General features: G+C 44.9%; 1 protein-coding gene across 2 annotated transcripts in view; it reads left to right on the forward strand.

Annotated features, from left to right (window-relative positions):
- The window catches only part of Deptor (DEP domain containing MTOR interacting protein), a 138,556-nt gene extending 124,592 nt beyond the window's left edge, over window positions 1-13,964 (forward strand). For both annotated transcript variants that reach the window (XM_032915560.1, XM_032915557.1), the window contains one exon: window positions 10,927-13,964. In XM_032915560.1, coding sequence (XP_032771451.1) covers window positions 10,927-11,055 — 129 coding nt within the window. In that variant the 3' untranslated portion in view covers window positions 11,056-13,964. The remainder of the gene's footprint in view (window positions 1-10,926) is intronic.
- The last annotated feature ends 3,194 nt before the right edge of the window (window positions 13,965-17,158 follow it).

The raw sequence follows: 17,158 nt of genomic DNA on the forward strand, positions 1-17,158 counted from the left end.
CAGGAGCCTTTACCTGTTAAGACATAACCCAGGACCAATGAGCAACTTTCTCTATCCATACAGTAAACACGCTTGTCTGGGGCCTGGGAGCCAGTCCTCAATCATAGACTCTCCAGAGGCCTGTCAGTAGAGGGCCCAGTCCTCTGCCTGCTGCACAACTCAATAGAGAATATTCAAGAAGTTGTTTTAACTTTGGGAATCCCAAGTTCTGTGGACTGTATTCCACCAAAGCCTTCCTCTTTCCTTTGAGTGTTCCACAAACCTCCTGTGTCTGACCTACCAAGGAGACTGGACCAGGACTGAACTTACATCTAAAAGCATTAGCAATGGCTTGAGCAAGAAGGGGCCAATTCTGCATAGATTCAGTGGGGCACTTTGAATTTCTGTTTGAAGCAAGAATTTCTGTTTGATTTTGTGTGGTTTTTGTTTTACTGTGATAGATGGTCATCTTATGTGCAGGTGAATTTTCTTCAAAGGTTGAGTCTAGTCTTTGGGGGGACACATAGTGGCATGGTGTATGTTCGAAAGCACAGCACACAGGGCTGGAGAGATGGCTCCGTGGTTAAGAGCACTGACTTCTCTTCCAGAGGTCCTGAGTTCAATTCCCAGCAACCACAGGATGGCTCATAACCATCTGTAATGGGATCTGATGCCCTCTTCTGGTGCATCTGAAGACAGAGACAGAGTACTCATGCATTAAATAAGTTAAATAAATAAATAAATAAATAAATAAATAAATAATAAATAAATAAATAAATAAATAAATAAATAAGCAAGCAAGCAAGCAAGCACTGCACAGAGCACATAAAGACTGGTTCTCTGGAGTGGGAAGCCTGTGTTTGTGTAAGAGCTGGACATCGGCCTCCTCCCACACCAGTCACTCTCTGGCCAGTTGCGTACTTGGCAGAAAGCTTGATGGGGCTGAACATGCAACTGCAGCATTTCTTATCTTGGGTCTCTTTGGGAGACGTGTATTCAGTTGTCTGGCTCTTTCTCACCAAAACACACACAACTTGTTCACACCAGCAGCATTGGGATACTCCTAAGCAGTATCCTTGAAGGTGATGTTTGTGTCAACTAAGGGCAGGCCGTAGTATGATGGATTATGACTCACCAGCAAGTCTACACTCTGCCTATGTCCCTATGTTTTGTGGTGAAGAACTATGTAAAATTCTACATTCTTCATTCTCAAGCAACTGTGAATGCCTAATGGACAGGAATATGATTCCTTTATGAATTGTTAGTTTTAAATAAAAGAAATTAATGTGTGTGTGTGTGTGTGTGTGTGTGTGTGTGTGTGTGTGTGTAAGAGAGAGAGTGTTCAAGCCTGAATGAAGTGAGCATGTCAAAGGCCTTCCATTTCCCTAATGGAAGCCACCAAGTATGGTGGTGTACTTCTGCAATCCTAGCACTTAAAAGGTGGAGCTGAGAGGGTCAGAAGTTCAAGGTCATCCTCAGATGCCCTCCCTACAGAGAGAGAGAGAGAGAGAGAGAGAGAGAGAGAGAGAGAGAGAGAGGAGAAAGAATAAAATTTCCACTTCTGTAAAATTTTACAACTAGAAATGTACAAGGTGGACATTAAAGCAATTTATGATCCACATAGAGATTTAGAAGTTCGTATGTATCTGCGGTTATTACAGTGTGAACTGTTAGTGTGACCACAATTCAAGAATTGGCTTTTGAGCCATCTGCTGTGAACCGGTTGTTATAATAACGGTATGAGGTGCACACCCGAGAGGGAAACTGCTGAGTGGCTGCATGTGTGTGCATGTGTGTGTGTGCCTGCTTGTGTGTCTGTGTGTGTGTGTGTGCGCGCGCGCGTGAGTCATGAATGCAACTCTCCTTTATTCCTGTTCCATTGTTGAAAGCCAGTCTCAACTAGCATTATTTAGTCACCCATTGTCTCTTGAGCTCCTTGGGTTTTGCTTTACCTGCTGTTGGGCTTTGTCGTCAGGTACAGAGGCTGCTGGTTGTTAGGTCTTCCTGGTGGATTGAACCTTTCATTGTTTTTTCTGCCTTGCCACCTTGATCATGGCAGATGCCCAGGTGTGGATGCGTTTCCTGATGTTTAGCTCTTTTACATTTGGCTACAGTAAGACTACACTGCCTTGCTGGACCCTAGCTTTTGTAATAGGACTTTTCGATTGTACTATTTAAGGCGTATATAAGCCTACAGCACATTACTGCATGAGAGCCTTTGGTGTTCTTTCATTTACATTGTTCTAAACTACTTCAATTTACATTCCTAGGAAGAATACCTTTTTTTTTTTTTCCAAATGTAGTAAAAGCAAGTGCCTAGCCTGTTTCTGGACGTGAGTAATCAACCAGCTTAGGACATTGTTCTTGGTGAATGTGTAGTTCATCACTAAGTAGAAACCTGATTCCTTTTCTCCGCTGAACATCTTAGAGCCGAAAGCTGGGCACAGCAGTGCAAACTCTAATCCCATCACTGCTCCTGAGCAGTACATGTCTGAAGCCAGCCAGGTCTGTGTGGCAAATTCCTTATCCAACCAGCTCTATGCAGCAAGACAGTGTCTCAAGAATGAAAAGTAAACAATAGGATTTTAGAGATTAAAAATGCTTTAAAGTTCTTAAAGATAAAGTTTTTGGTTTAGTTTTTTTTTTTTTTTTTTTTCCTTCTCAATATATCCAGTAGGGGAACTCCTGCTTAGGAATTAAAATAACATTTAGCTTCAGGGGTACAGGTCTGAAACTGGGGTTGGTTGGTGGGTTTTTTGTTTTAAGATTTTTTTATTTTTTTTATAAGTGCACTGTAGCTGTCTTCAGACACACCAGAAGAGAGTGTCAGATCCCATTACAGATGGTTGTGAGCCACCCTGTGGTTGCTGGGAATTGAACTCAGAACCTCTGGAATAACAGTCGGTGCTCTTAACCCCTGAGTCATCTCTCCAGCCCCTGAAACTAGGTTTTAACTTCCTGGTCCCTACACTTAGTTTCCCTTACACTTCTTGGAGAAGCCCCAGTTGGGGGCGGGAGGAGGGCGGGTAGAGAAGAAAGGAGACAATATGAGAATCCTGAGGTAAGTGTCTTAGGGTATTCACTTCTCAACACTGTTGACCACAGTATCATCCATGCTCTGAGCATCACCTGATCCCACACCTCTCGCCCACCTACAAATGACAGATGGCATGGTTAATCTATCTTCTCCTCTCCTGCTTCTGTTATGAAAGGAAGACGGCAACAACACCCAAAAGCCTATATGAGTAGAGTTGACAATGCCGGTAGGTAGCAGAGGTGAGAACATGCCATTGATCACTAAGATAAGTGATGTGCTTTGGGGAGCTTGCTGGCCAAACTTTATCACATTTTCACTAGGGGTAAATAATGTGATATGTTTTATAAAGTGGTGGCAAGAGGGGGTGCCTTAGCGGGCCCATGCTGAGGCATCCCTGTCCGAGGTAGCAGCTTGAGAAGGTGGGTTGAGAAGAGAGCAGAGACAGAAAAAGAGAGAGGCAGAGAGGAGTGGAGGGGGGAGGGGGAGAGAAAAGTGAAGAGACCTGCCATAAACACATAGAGAGACAGGGAGCACAGAGAGGGGTTGTGGCAGAGAGCCCAGAGGCCAAGCAGTCTGTCTGAGTCACAGAATGTATGGAATGTCTCTATAAAGGGAATTTACTGCAATGACTGACAGTCTGTAGCCCAACTAACCCAACAATGGGCACCTGTGAATGGGAAGTCAAAGAATTTAGTAGTTGGCTTGGTTTCACAAGGCTAATTGTTTGAGCTGGTCTTTTGTGGAAGTAGGTTCCAGCAGATGTGCTAGCAAGTAAGTGCAAGCAGTCAAAGAAGAGTGAGGCTTTCATTCAATCCAATGTCCTCACGTAGGCCTCCAGCAGAAGGTGTGACCCAGATTAAAGATGTGAACCACCACACCTGGATCTAAAGCTTGCTTTGTCTCAGGCTGACCTTGAACTCAGAGATCTGCTCGCCTCAGTCTCCTGGAATTAAAGGCGTGTACTACCTTAGCCTGGACCTAAGATTTTTGTGGCCACTGTGCTTCAAGATCTCCATGTCAAGGTCCAGGTCAGAAACCTGTCTTTTAGCCTCAAGACCTGGATCACAGATATGCCCTCCATTTCTGGATTGCCCATTCCAGATGTTGTCAAGCTGACAACCAGAAATAGCCATCAGTCCTTCCATAGCTCGGACCTGGCTGTTGCTAGGTAACTGTTGGACGGAGCCTAGAAGAAACGCTTTTCTCTTAAGCAGTGCAAAGCAGTGAGCAGGGATAACTAAGCCGTGTTAATGGGGTGCAGAGCTAGGCCTTCAGACTTGTCTCCTTAATTCATGCACTTTCTGAGACATATTTAAAAGGCAACAGGCTAGATTCCCGGCAAGGGTTTCTAGGAAAAGCTTCCACATTTTTTTTGCTTTTGGTTTTGAAGATTTTTGGTTTGTTTGTGGTTGGTTTGGGGGACAGGGTTGTAGCCCAGATTGGCCTTAAACTCATGGCATCTCTCCTGCCTCAGCCTCCCAAATGTTGGAATTACTGATGTGTATCATGATGCCCTACTGCCCTACTCACTTAGTACCTTGGCTCTGCTTTCCGTGTCATTTAATCAGGCGTCTCCACTTTACTCCCTTTTCTTGACATTTTATTTTTATTTTATGTATGTGGGTGGTTTGCTGCATGTATGGCTGTGCACCCTATACATATAATATCAGAGGAGGCCAGCAGAGAGCCTTAGGTCCTCTGGAACTGGACTTGTGGATGGCTGTGAACTCCCATGTGGGTCCTGGGAACCCAGACTCTCCTGAGGAGTAGCCGGTAGTCTTCACAGCTGAGCCATCTCTCCAGCCCCAGACTTTCACATCTGTGTCTGCTTGCGTGTGCTTGAATGCGGCCCTCCTGGGAGTGCGATAGGTGACTGCAGACTTCCAGGCTCTGAGGAAACACTGGGGCAGTGGGCGTGCATCTCCGTCTCACCCCTGCTTCTGCTGAACCAGCAGTGACTGTGGTTGGCTCCCACCATGTGTGGGCATGTAGACAGTTGCACAATCCTGTGGACTCTCCATCTTTCTGGGCGGTATGGCACATCTGCCAGGCCTGCTGAAGAGAGGAATGAAGAGGCAGGATGATTTACTTAACTTGGCTGCCCATCAGAAGGAAGGCTGGACTTCTGCCTGGATGTTCTTCCCAACTTGGTCACACCCTGAAATGTACTCGGTGCTACCTCCTTCATCCTGTTAACCCTTAACGACCGGCGCGGTTGCATGAGGCTTCTCTCCTGAGCCTGTTTACTAGGAACTGTGTCCTAATCTCGGCTTCATGTGTCACAGAAAGGTTTGTTCTCGGTCTTCATGAGTGAGGATGAGCTCTGACTCCTCTCGTTTGGAGGTCAGAGCTCTAGGTCCTTGAGGGAATGAGTCAGCTGCAATACAATCTTCCAAATAAGTGTGTCTGAGAAAGATACAAAGGAAAGGGAAGCATCACTCCTTCACCAGCATCACTACTTCACCAGTCACTTCTGTAGGTGGACATCTAAGCCTCCAACCCAGTGGGGAGAAATTACTTTCCTAAAGTGACCTGTCCAGCACCAGTCATTCATTCCGTGTGTTTGTGGAGATGTGATTGTTAGCAGAGAGAAGTATTAATTTCCCTCCAGGCTGTGTGCTTCCTGCTCTCACTTGTAATGTGTGTTGATTTGCAAAGAAAGCACGGTGTACCAAAGGTGCTAACTGAAAAGCCCACCGCCATGAGTTACCTCACGGGTACACGGTGGGACCTGTGGAGCTAGGAACATTTAAGCAACAGGATATAGAAAAGTGCTTGAACCACGGTTATTGAGGCCACTTACGGAGAGATGACGTCTTTCTGACAGCCAGACTCTAAAAATACCACAGTAGATACAAGCATGAGTAAGGTTCTGAAAGCATTTTTTTTCTTTATTCTGGGAAAAGATATGAAATATCATCTCAGTTTATGTTATTGGTGAGAAATGATTGTTAAGAACTGGAAAAGTGGGAGATTATTCTTATCTTTTGTGTGTGTGTGTGTGTGTGTGTGTGTGTGTGCGCACGCACACATAGGATTGACATGCATGTATTCAGACATCAGAAGAAAATACTGGAAGTCTTGCTGTATCATTTTCCACTCTACCCCTTGAGACAGGGTCTCTCTCAGGGAACCCGGAGCTCAGTGGAACCCCCATCATTCTTCTGTCTCTCCCTTCCCAACAGTGAGAGTTACAGGCATGTGAGGCCATACCCACCTTTTACCCATGTAGTTTTTGCTACTCTCCTTTAAGCTCTGGACAGACTGTGCTACCAGCCTAGGAGCCACCCTGGATCCACGGGTAAAACACATTAACTTATTTTTGATATGCTTTTTTTTTTTTTTTGGTTCTTTTTTTTTCGAGCTGGGGACCAACCCAGGGCCTTGCTTCCTAGGTAAGCGCTCTACCACTGAGCTAAATCCCCAGCCCTGATATGCTTTTTAGATCAATGGGGGACACTTCTAAGCTAACACGCTCTTATCCTCACCGCCAGCTCAACAGCAGTAACCCCGCCCTCAGCTTAGCTGCCCAGTTACCTTTAGTCCCAGCTCAGTTACGTTTCTAGTCTCCCACCTGCTACCCCAGTCAGGGCCAATGACCACTCCACGCAAGATCTCACATGGCTGGTGGCTCTTTCTCCCTCCAAAAAATGAAGGAATCTTTTCTCCTCCTTTGTCTACTAGTCTGCCTGCGGGAACCTCGAAATCCTGCCTATTCTTCCCAGCCATTGGCCGTTCGCATCTTTATTGATTGATTGATCAAGTACCAATTGGGAACAGGACCTTTAGGGTTTACAAGCAGATTCCCTATCAAAGCAGCAGAATCACTGCTCACACACCTGGGTGCTGGGCCTTTCTTCTGTCCATTCTTCTGCAGCAAGCATTTAAGCGTTCTTACCCACTGAGTCATTTCTCCAGCCCCTAACCTGATTTTTGAAAGCATATAATTGTGGTAATTTAAAAGTAGAAGGAAAATGGGGCAAGAAAAGCAAACACACACAACACACACACACACACACACACACACACACAGAGTGAGAGAGAGAGAGAGAGAGAGAGACTTTGTTGTTTTTTGTTGTTTAGGTTTTAAATTTGAGATAGGCTCTCACTGTACGACCTCAAATATACTCTGTATACCTGACTGATCCTGAGTTTGAATATTAGAGAAGGTACAGTAATTGTTTCTTATATGTAGACAGTATGGTTAGCTCTCTTTTTCCCCCTTCCTTTCTTGGAGATAAGGTCTTTCTTCGTAGCCCAGGATGGGCTCAGACTTTCCGTCTTCCTGTCTCAACCTCTAGTGTGCTAGATTACAGTTATGTACCTGTACCGTGTATCATGGCTATTCATATGGCTACATGACTCACAAACTAGGGCCATCTAGAAGGAGGGAACTTTGAGAAGATGCTTCTGTACGGTCAGGCTACGGCATTTTCTTAATTAGTGATTGATGGACAAGGGCCAAACCTATGGTGGGTGGTGCCATCCCTGGGCTGGTAGTCCTGGGTTCTATAAGAAAGCAAGCTGAGCAAGCCGTGTAAAGCAAGCCAGCAAAAAGTACCTCCTCCTTGGCCTCTGCATCAGCTCCTGCCTCCAGGATTCTACCCTTGTTTGAGTTCCTATTCTGGGCTTCCTCCAGTGATGGACTCTGATGTAGAAGTGTAAGCTGAATAAACCCTTTCCTCCCCAACTTGTTTTTGGTCATAGTGCTTTGTCATAGCAATAGAAACCCTAAGAAAACTAAGATACTGTGCTTATCAGGCTTACTTGAATAAAAGTCTTGTTATATAATTGAAAGAGTCTTAACATCAACATTGTATGCTTTTTGATCATTTGTGTTGTTTTGTAGGTTTTGTGAGATACAGTCTCATGCAGTCCTGGCTGGCCGTACACTTACTATTGTAGTAAACGCTTGTAGTTAAATGCTGGGTTTCCTATCATTCCTCAGAATCCACATCCATTGTTCTTTGGATTTGTGGGGTCTGGTTCTTACTATATAGTTCTCTCAAGACTTGAATTCTCAAACCTTCCTCCTCAATCTCCTAAGTAGCTCAGATTATGGGGGTGCACCATCACCCCTTGGGCATTGGAGCAGACCTAACAGTTACGTTAAAGAATGAGATATCCACTCTGTTCCAGAGAAACCTGAATCTATCTAGACTTCTACATGAAGGTCCTAACTGTCAAGTGTTGGCCAGTTAAGACAAACCATGTGGGTGGGACAGCCGAGGCATAATTGTGGTGAAGACTGAATGACTGATATGACCAGAGACACATTATGTCCGAGACACAAATACTCTCTAGGAGCCTGAGAAGGGTTAGCTGGCAGTTTCTGCCTTCCCGTGTATAACAACACAAAGGCAGCCCTTTGGAGGAAAGAACACAGAACTGAAGTCCAGCACTGTGAGTGGGAGGGAGTGACATTCCACTCATTCTTTGGCAGAAGAAAAGCAAAGTGAACAGCCTAGTGAAGCCAGTGCTAAAATGCCCCAAGTTCTCATAGCCCCAAGCACTCATGGCTCCAATGTTCACGGCTCCAGCGCTAATGGCTGCAAGTGCTCACGGGTCTGTTACAGTTGGACTATGATCAGGTAGCCTAACCTCAACTATCACTATGACCTTGACCAGGGTTGAAAACTGTAGATTACATACTAGACGTGCCCTGAATCCTTGATGACGAGCTTTGAGGATAGGAATGGAGAAATAGTGATGGTTGTCTGGGTAAGACACTCCAGTAACAAAGATTAAAGAGTAGAAATGCTGGGGTGCTCATGGCAGCAGCAGCAGGTGTTTACTGAAGAAATATGACTCTGCTTACTACATTCTACTTTCTGTTCAGTTTTTCATGTAACCATGAAGGAAAATGGAAGAAATCATCTTTCTTTTGGTTTTTGAAACATGATTTCTCTGCAGCTCTGGCTGTCACAGAACTTTAGTCTTTAAACCAGGCTGCTTTTGAACTCAGAGATCCACCTGCCTCTGCCTCTTGAGTGCTAGGATTAAAGGTGTGCACCACCAAACACTGGCTAGGAAATGACCATTTTGAGAGGGAGAGAAATTAGTAAAGTCTAGTGTTTGCGTGATGTTTTTGCGTGATGTTTTCAGGAATGTTTTCCATTCATCGTGTAATTTGAACCTAAGTGGATAAACATTTTTAACCTGTGTATTTTTACGAATGAGGAATGCATGTTTGGTTTTATTTGTTTTTTGAGACACAGGCTCATGTAGCCTAGGCTGGCCTCCAACGCAACTATGGGGCCAAGGTTATCCTTTAGCTTCTGACTGTCCAGCCTCTGCTTCTTAAGTGCTGGTGTTACATGCGCACAGTACCATACACTGAGCTTATAAGGTTCTGGGAATGAAACCTAGGCAATTGCTCTAACAACTGATCTACAACAGAGCTCCAAATGAGGGCCTTTATATCCTGGAACTCTCTCTCTCAATGAGAACTAAAGCTGTGATTCTGATGTTTTCCAGCTTGGGTGTGTGGCGGCAATAGGTATAGATATTTTTGGACTTGATATTAATTTTAAATTAAGTTTATATTGATATTACTTTGCCAGAAATCAATAAGAAAGGAAATGGTGGGTTCCCAATGGTTTTAGTATTTCACACAGGCATATATGGCAGCGATCCAGTCAAATGCACTTACAGGCTTGTGATGGTGAGACTCACAGATAAACATCACTGGATTAATCATCCCAGCCAGAGGCTCTGCGTTGCCTTCACATCTCTTATCTGCCTTACTTTCTCCTCCTCCCATTCACTGGCTCTTGCCCTCTTCTCTCTTTCCCCTCTCCCCCCTGTCTATGTGTGTATGCATGTGTATTTACATGTGTGCATGTGTCTGTGTATACATACTTGGGTCTATGAAGACCCAAGGTTGACATCAGGATTCTATTTCAATGGATCTTCACCCTATTCATTGAAGCAACCTAGAGCTCACTGAATTGGCTCATCTGGCCAGCCAGCTTGTTTCAGGAGTCTCCGTTTCTGCCTTGCAAGTATGGGCTTATTGGTGAGCTGCCCCCCCACACCCAGCATTTACGTGATGTCTTAGTCACCCACCGTTCTATTGCTTCAAAGAGACACCATGACCAAGGCAACTCTTAGGAAAGAAAGCGTTTCATTGAGAGCTTGCTTACAGTTCCAGAAGCATAGTCCATTATCTTCATGACAAAAAACAAGGCCCTGGAGCAGTAGCTGAGAGCTCCATCCTGGTACACAGGCAGAGAGAGAGAGAGAGAGAGAGAGAGAGAGAGAGAGAGAGAGAGAGAGAGAGAGAGAAGAAGAAGAAGAAGAAGAAGAAGAAGGAGGAGGAGGAGGAGGAGGAGGAGGAGGAGGAGGAGGAGGAGGAAGCAAGGTCAGGACCACCTCCCCCTCCCCATCCCCCAACCCAAGTGATACACCTAACAAGGCCACACCTCTGACTTCTTCTAATCCTTCTAAATAGTGCCACTCCCTGGTGACTATATATTCAACTCTAGGAACCTGTGGGGACATTCTTATCCAAACCACCACACATGAGTTCCCAGGGATCCAAACTCTGGTCCTCATGCTGGAATGGCAGCCCCTTTAAAACCTGAGCATCCTCCTCCTTCTATGTTCTCTCGCTCTGTCTCTAGCTGTTACTTTGTCTGTCTGTCTGTCTGTCTGTCTGTCTCCCCCCCCGTGTGTGTGTGTGTGTGTGTGTGTGTGTGTGTGTGTGTGTGTGTGTGTGTGTGCATCTGTATCTGAGACAGGATCTCATTTATCCCAGGTTTCCCTTGAACGTTTTATGTAGCATAGAATTACCACCTGTGCCCCCTCCCCTCAGCTCTGGGATTGTGGGCATGCCAGACAGGCAGTTTATCAACCGAGAGGTATCCATCAACCCAAACTGACATCCTTTCTTTCCATCATTCCTTCAGGTCTGTCAGTTTGTCGTCTCGGTGAACGGCCTCAACGTGCTGAATGTAGACTACCGCACCGTGAGCAACCTGATTCTGACAGGCCCGAGGACGATTGTCATGGAAGTCATGGAGGAGTTAGAATGCTGAGCAAGAGGACACCCCCGCTTGTACCCTGTCCCAGAACAACACAACAGTGGCGGGGCAAGACTGTCAGGCAAATGGACAATTGGGATATTACAGATCTTTTTCTCTGACTGTACACACCTTGACTTTCATACGCTGTTTGAATGCGGAAGAACCGGGTAACACATCTTTAAAAACCAAAACACAGCAAGGCAAGGTGGCTCAAGTCTATAATCCCAGCATTCAGGAAGGCAAGGCAGAAATACTGCAAGTTCAAGGCCAGCATCAGCTAACAGTGTGAATGCCTGTCTCAAAACTACACAAGCGCATACACATCACACGCACACATGTACGCACACGTGCACACACACCACACCACACCACACCACACCACACACACACGTACACTACACAGACGCACACGTGCACACACAGGCCAGTGTAGACAACAGTGTAGGACAGTAGAGGACAATGGGGTGGAATTGCCTTATTAGAGGCCTAGTTTATAGTTCTCAGTCATTGCTTCTCATGTTTGCAGGAAGTTGTTGTAAAACCAACTTAGCAACACGGAAAAATGCCAGTTTTAGGAGTTCATGGAATAGTTACTACAGGGTTTACGTCATGTCTACTGTGTTTGTGTAGCAGAAATAAGGAACGAGCATCCGCTATCTGGGCTACTTAAGCTACTGAGGCAGGAAGGTGATCACTTGAGTGCTGGTGGTGATGTCAGCCTGGGCAACACAGTGACATCCCACATTAATTAAAAAAAAAAAGGTTTTAGCAAAATTAGCCTGAGTCTGTTAGGTAGATCTAGATTTCACCTAGCTTAAAATGAAAGCTGCATCCCCAGAAATGTGACCAGCTGACACCAATTTCCAAGAAGGTCCTTCCGCATTCAACAGCTTAGAAGCCATCATCACAAAGTAGCTTTCTTCCCCTCTTTTAAGTTTTGGATTTTTGTTGTTGTGTTGTGTTGTGTCTGCCTTATCAGCTGCTTTCAGCTCAACCTGTTTCAGTTGTGGCATGAGGTGAAAGATAAAACAGACCACTGTGCTGTGGGTGGCGGGAATAGACAAGGGACACCACCAGCAACCGCCTGCCTCTCTTTGCTTTCCCTGGGCCTGCGTGGTTTTGCCTTATGGGTCAGCTCCAGCTGCTTTCTGGTGTTCATTTAGAACATACCGGTTGTGGAAGCAAAGAGGTCTGTCCATACCGTGTAAGACTCAAAGTCAAGCCTCTGGCAAGACTGCACTTTAAGGGACTTGGCCTCTGTGTGACAAAACTTGAAACTCCAAATGCCGTCTTAGCCTGGAGTTTTACAAGCCTTCTCTCGGCACGGGCTGTGCTGCTCCTTTAGGGAACTGCTGGCCACTGCAAAGCTCCATCTTGGTTTAGATTGCTTCGCCTTACTTACGCATGTTTCTTTGATCTAGAAGAGACTTCCTTTGAACCAGATAAGGGAGTGTGTTTCTGTAATCCCACACCAGGAAGTGGAGGCAGAAAGATCATGTGTTCAAAAAAGACCTGAGACAGGAGGCCCTGTGTCAAAACAAACATACAAACAACGAAAATGGTCAAGGGAGTGCATTTGGGGTATTGGTATGTAGAGGATATTCCTCAAAGTGCCAAACGAGAGCCATTTTACCTAATGCATTTTGAACAGAGAATCTACTTTCTTATTAGGCATTAACAAAATAATAGTATTATGCCTGGGTGATTTCTTAATGAGATGCAGTCATTCAGTATTGGTGTTAGTGGAATGGATTTTATTAGTATATTAATCTAACTTTTCTAACTTTAGTAAGAAAAGTGTAGGATTTTGAAGTGCCATGGGACAGCCGACATTGATGTTGTCAGTCTTTGTTTGAGAGAGATTCTCTCCATGTCTGTTTATCCTGTGAGTGAGGCTCTGTGCTGTAGCATTTATTGAGGGTATTCTCCCTCACTCCTCCATTTACCCTTTTAAGTTAGACATTGTTGCCTTCATGTTTCAGGTAGGGAGACTAGGTCTGAGCAAATGCAATGTTCTTCAGGTTGAAGCACCTGCTGGAACTACCATGTACCATACAGCCCATTTCTCCAGTGCTCAAACCCCTTGCCTATCTGCCCAGACTTCCTTTTCAGAGGCCTTATGTTCAGTCTTTGCTCCAGGCTGTGCTAAAACCTTATGGTTATTTTGTTGTTGTTCTTGTTTTATTGGCTGGAGAGGTCAGGACCATCATCATCCATTTTATAGATGATCAACCAATCATAAATCGGTTGGTTCATCACATGCTCAAAACAGCCCAGGTACTAAGCAGGAGGCCTTGCCACATGGCTTTAATTTCCATCTGTTTTGATTGTTGATTTGTTTTGAGACAAGGTCAAGCTCTTGATCCTGCACTTCCTATGTGGGATCACAGGCACACAGACCCATACTCGGTATGATAACACCTTAGAAGATGAATCTCGGTTGTTCTCTGTCTTTGGTATTCCTTGGCTGACAAGAAAGCAAGAATGCCCATGGGGCACGACATCCTTCTTGCTGCTCACCTCCAAATGCCCTTTGCCTTGAACCCTGAATCCTATCATTTCCCTGTAGCCAAACTCAACACCACAGGAGCCCCTCTCTGTCAGGGAGGGAGGGACGAACAGTTCAGCTGTTTTCTTATTTGGTTCTTCTCATTCCCAGTTTAAAGTCCAAGTGCCGGAGGGGGAAACTTTTTATAAGACAGGGTGTTGGTCATAGTGCATGCCTTTAATCCCAGCACTCTGGAGGCAGAGTCAAGCACAGGTAGATCTCTATGAGTTTGAGGCCAGACTGGTCTACAGAGTGAGTTCCAGGACATCCAGGGCTACACAGAGAAACCCTATCTCAAAAGCACAAAAAGAAAAAGAAAAAAGAAAAAAAAATGTAGCGTGGGCTGTGCTCAAACTAATACTCCTGCCTCAAGGAATTCTCCCCCCCCCCTCATGCCCACATGCAAATACACACAGCCTGATAAAATAATTCATTAATATTTCAATAGCCTTTAGGACCCTGTCAGACTCAGTCAGACTCATAGTGTGGTCTCTTATTTCTAGAATGTTACTTCCCTCTCTTTGGTCAAAAAAAAATTGTTAGCGCCTTCGGGTGTCATCTTAGAGAAATCTTTGCCACATCCCCAAAGATGTTCCTATTCTAAATTTTGCAAATTTCTACAGACCGATAAATCCCATCCAAACCTCCATTAGAGCACAATGACCTTTAGAATGTCCTTGCTTAGCCACATGTCTGTTTCCCTCAGTAAACCCTCAGCATCTGCAGAATGGGGACTGTGCTTGGTCCCCAAAGTCTAGCCTTTACCTGTTCCTTACCCAAAATAGCACATTAGCTATTTACTGTTTCCTGATGGGTGACTCCCAAATTATACCGCACAACAGCACCTTTTATTTGCTCATGACTCCGTGGGCTGTCAGCATCCAGCTAGTGTGACCACCCGCTGCTCCAAAAATCACAGTAGGTCCACACACACATTTGTGTTTGTGTTCAGCAAGCAAGTTGGCTGAGGCCTCTTGGAGACTGCTGTCATTTGATTCTTGAATGTCTTGAATGTGTCCCAAAGTCCCATGTGTTAATATGTTGTTTCCACTAGGGTGGCCATCACTGGACGTGATAGAACCAGCCGCACATCTCGGCACTCGGGGTGGCAGGGGCTCTGTGGAGACAGGAGGATCAGGAATTCACCGACAGCCTTAGAGCAAGCCTCAGGCCAAGCTGGGCCACATGAAATACTGTCTCAAAGATGCAAACAGGAAAGTGGTAGGACCTGGTGAGAGAACCGCAGGGAACTGGGGGTTGGCCCCTGATGGAACTGTGGGACCCCAGCTTCTTTTCATTGAATATTTCTTGGCCCTGAGACAAGCAGTTTGGTTCCACCGTTTGCTCCCACACAATGCCCTAACTTACCACGTGCCTCAGTGGAGAGGTAGTACCAGATGGGGCCAATCAGTTATGGACTAAAATCTCGAAAACTTTGAGCTAAAATAACCCTTTTCCCTTTATCGGATGAGATGATCACAGGTATCTTGTTACAGCGATAGAAGTCTAACGTACATGGCATACCTCTCTGCAAGCCACAGTTCCTGGTCACGTAGCTCCAACAATCTAGAGACAGCCTGCAGCCTTCTCTCCTGCGGCTCAGAGACTGGACACTTTGACTTCCAATTAAAAAACTATCACTGAGCTGGAGAGAGAACACAGTGACGAAGAGCTTGGCTTGTTCTTCCAGGGGACCCAAGCTTGCTTCTTAGAACTACGTAACAGTTCATGCCTAACTGTGGCTCTAATGACACAGGATCTGACACCCTCTGCTGACCTTCTTGGGTACACATGGTGCCCAAACATAGGTATATCCAAACTATCCATATGCATACAATTAAAGTGAATAAATACTTTAAAAATATGTTAATAAATAAAACGAGCCCAGAATCCAGGAAGGGAGAAATAAACACTACCTTTTATGAGAAGACTTGCATAGAATTTGTGGCCAATTTTAAGTCTCTAAAAATAAATTCAGAGAAGGAGCCATTATTAGTTGAATGCAGTTATTGAAGGCTGTAGACTCTCTCAGATTCTTACCGAGCCACTAGAGAGTGAAGTGGACCTGCAGGCTGGTTTATAGTGAAACCCTCAGAGCCCATGGGTCCTAAAATGTCAGTGTGGCGTGGGCCGGGTAGAACACAGTTTAATCATTTCATTTGATTAATGAATGAGGCATAAAACGATCTTGGGCTATACCCAGACTTGTGAGGCTTGGCTGAATTCCTTCTGAGTCTCCTGCCTTCCATCCCTGTTGCAGTGGATTCTTCTGCAGCACAGAGTCATGCAGCGGAAACGGGCCTATGGCAAGATGTGCTCAAAGCAAAAGTGACACCAGGTATCTCTGAAGAGAAGGGAGAATCATCTGCTATTGTCATTTGTTTTAAATACCATGGTCTTATTCTGTATGTGTTCCATGTTGTCCAGGAACTTACAGTGTAGCACAGGCTAGTCTTAAATTCACAGAAAGCTTCCTGCTTCAGCCTCCTGAGGACTTGAATGAGAGGACCGAGCTACCATGCCTAGTTAAATGGAGTTTGGTCTTCGTGTGGATTTGTATGTCTGTGATCTTCAGGGAGGAAACAATGATTACTTATTCACTGCCTGAGATAACATTTACCTGCACACCTTGGACACATTCCTTCTCGTTCCCTTAGAAAATATATTTTCAAAACCAGGCGTGATCGCTCACACCTATGATCCCAGCATTCAGGAAGCAGAGGCTAGCCTAGGCTACAGAGACTTTGTCTCAAAAACAAAACTAGACAAGAAATTCTAGACTTTTTTTTTTTAGATGTTTGTTTGTGGTGTTTATGTTTTGATGATAGAAAGACAGTCTGTTTTTGTTTCTTCGTTAGCACAGTATGTAAATTAGAAGGGCCTCTTTTATTAAAATGAAAACCGCATTATCTCTTTGGCTGTTTCTGCCTTCTGAAGTTGAATTACGAATGGGTGGGATGGCCCACAGCACGAAGATGCATGCTGGAGAATGGAATTTGAGTCCACACACAGAGACCCTATCTAAAAACTAATTTGTTAGGTCTAAAATCTCATACTTCTAATCCCAGCACTGCAGAGGCAGAAGGATCACCCCGTCTAAGGCTAGCCTGGGCTACATGTGATACCCAAAAGACATAAGAATTAGGGAGACTAGTTGAGAAGGTAACATGAGGAAGATGAGCCATCTTTGCATAGATGAGGTGTGGCTGACTTCACACTATCACGTGACAGGTGTCTCTGCTTTGGAAGGACAGACACCAAGATCAAGAACATCGCTGCTTTCTATTCAAATGGGATTCTTGAGTTTCCAAACCTTCTTTCCTATCAAACATACTTCGGAGATCGTCAACTTTCAGGGCCTATTTTAAACCCTTGGTACTGGCTCTGGCTGCTAAGAATTCTGTTTTACTTTGACTAGAAATGATTAGAATAACTCCAGAGCACTGCGGTGTTTCTGACTGGCTGAAATTGATGATTGACGTTAATCATGATTTCCTGTCACCTGAACTTCAGGTGAGATGTATATTTCTTCACTGCAGTACCAAAAGGACAAATGAGCCGTATGCC

The sequence above is a fragment of the Rattus rattus genome, chromosome 1, assembly GCF_011064425.1.
Source record: "Rattus rattus isolate New Zealand chromosome 1, Rrattus_CSIRO_v1, whole genome shotgun sequence".
Taxonomy (NCBI): domain Eukaryota; kingdom Metazoa; phylum Chordata; class Mammalia; order Rodentia; family Muridae; genus Rattus; species Rattus rattus.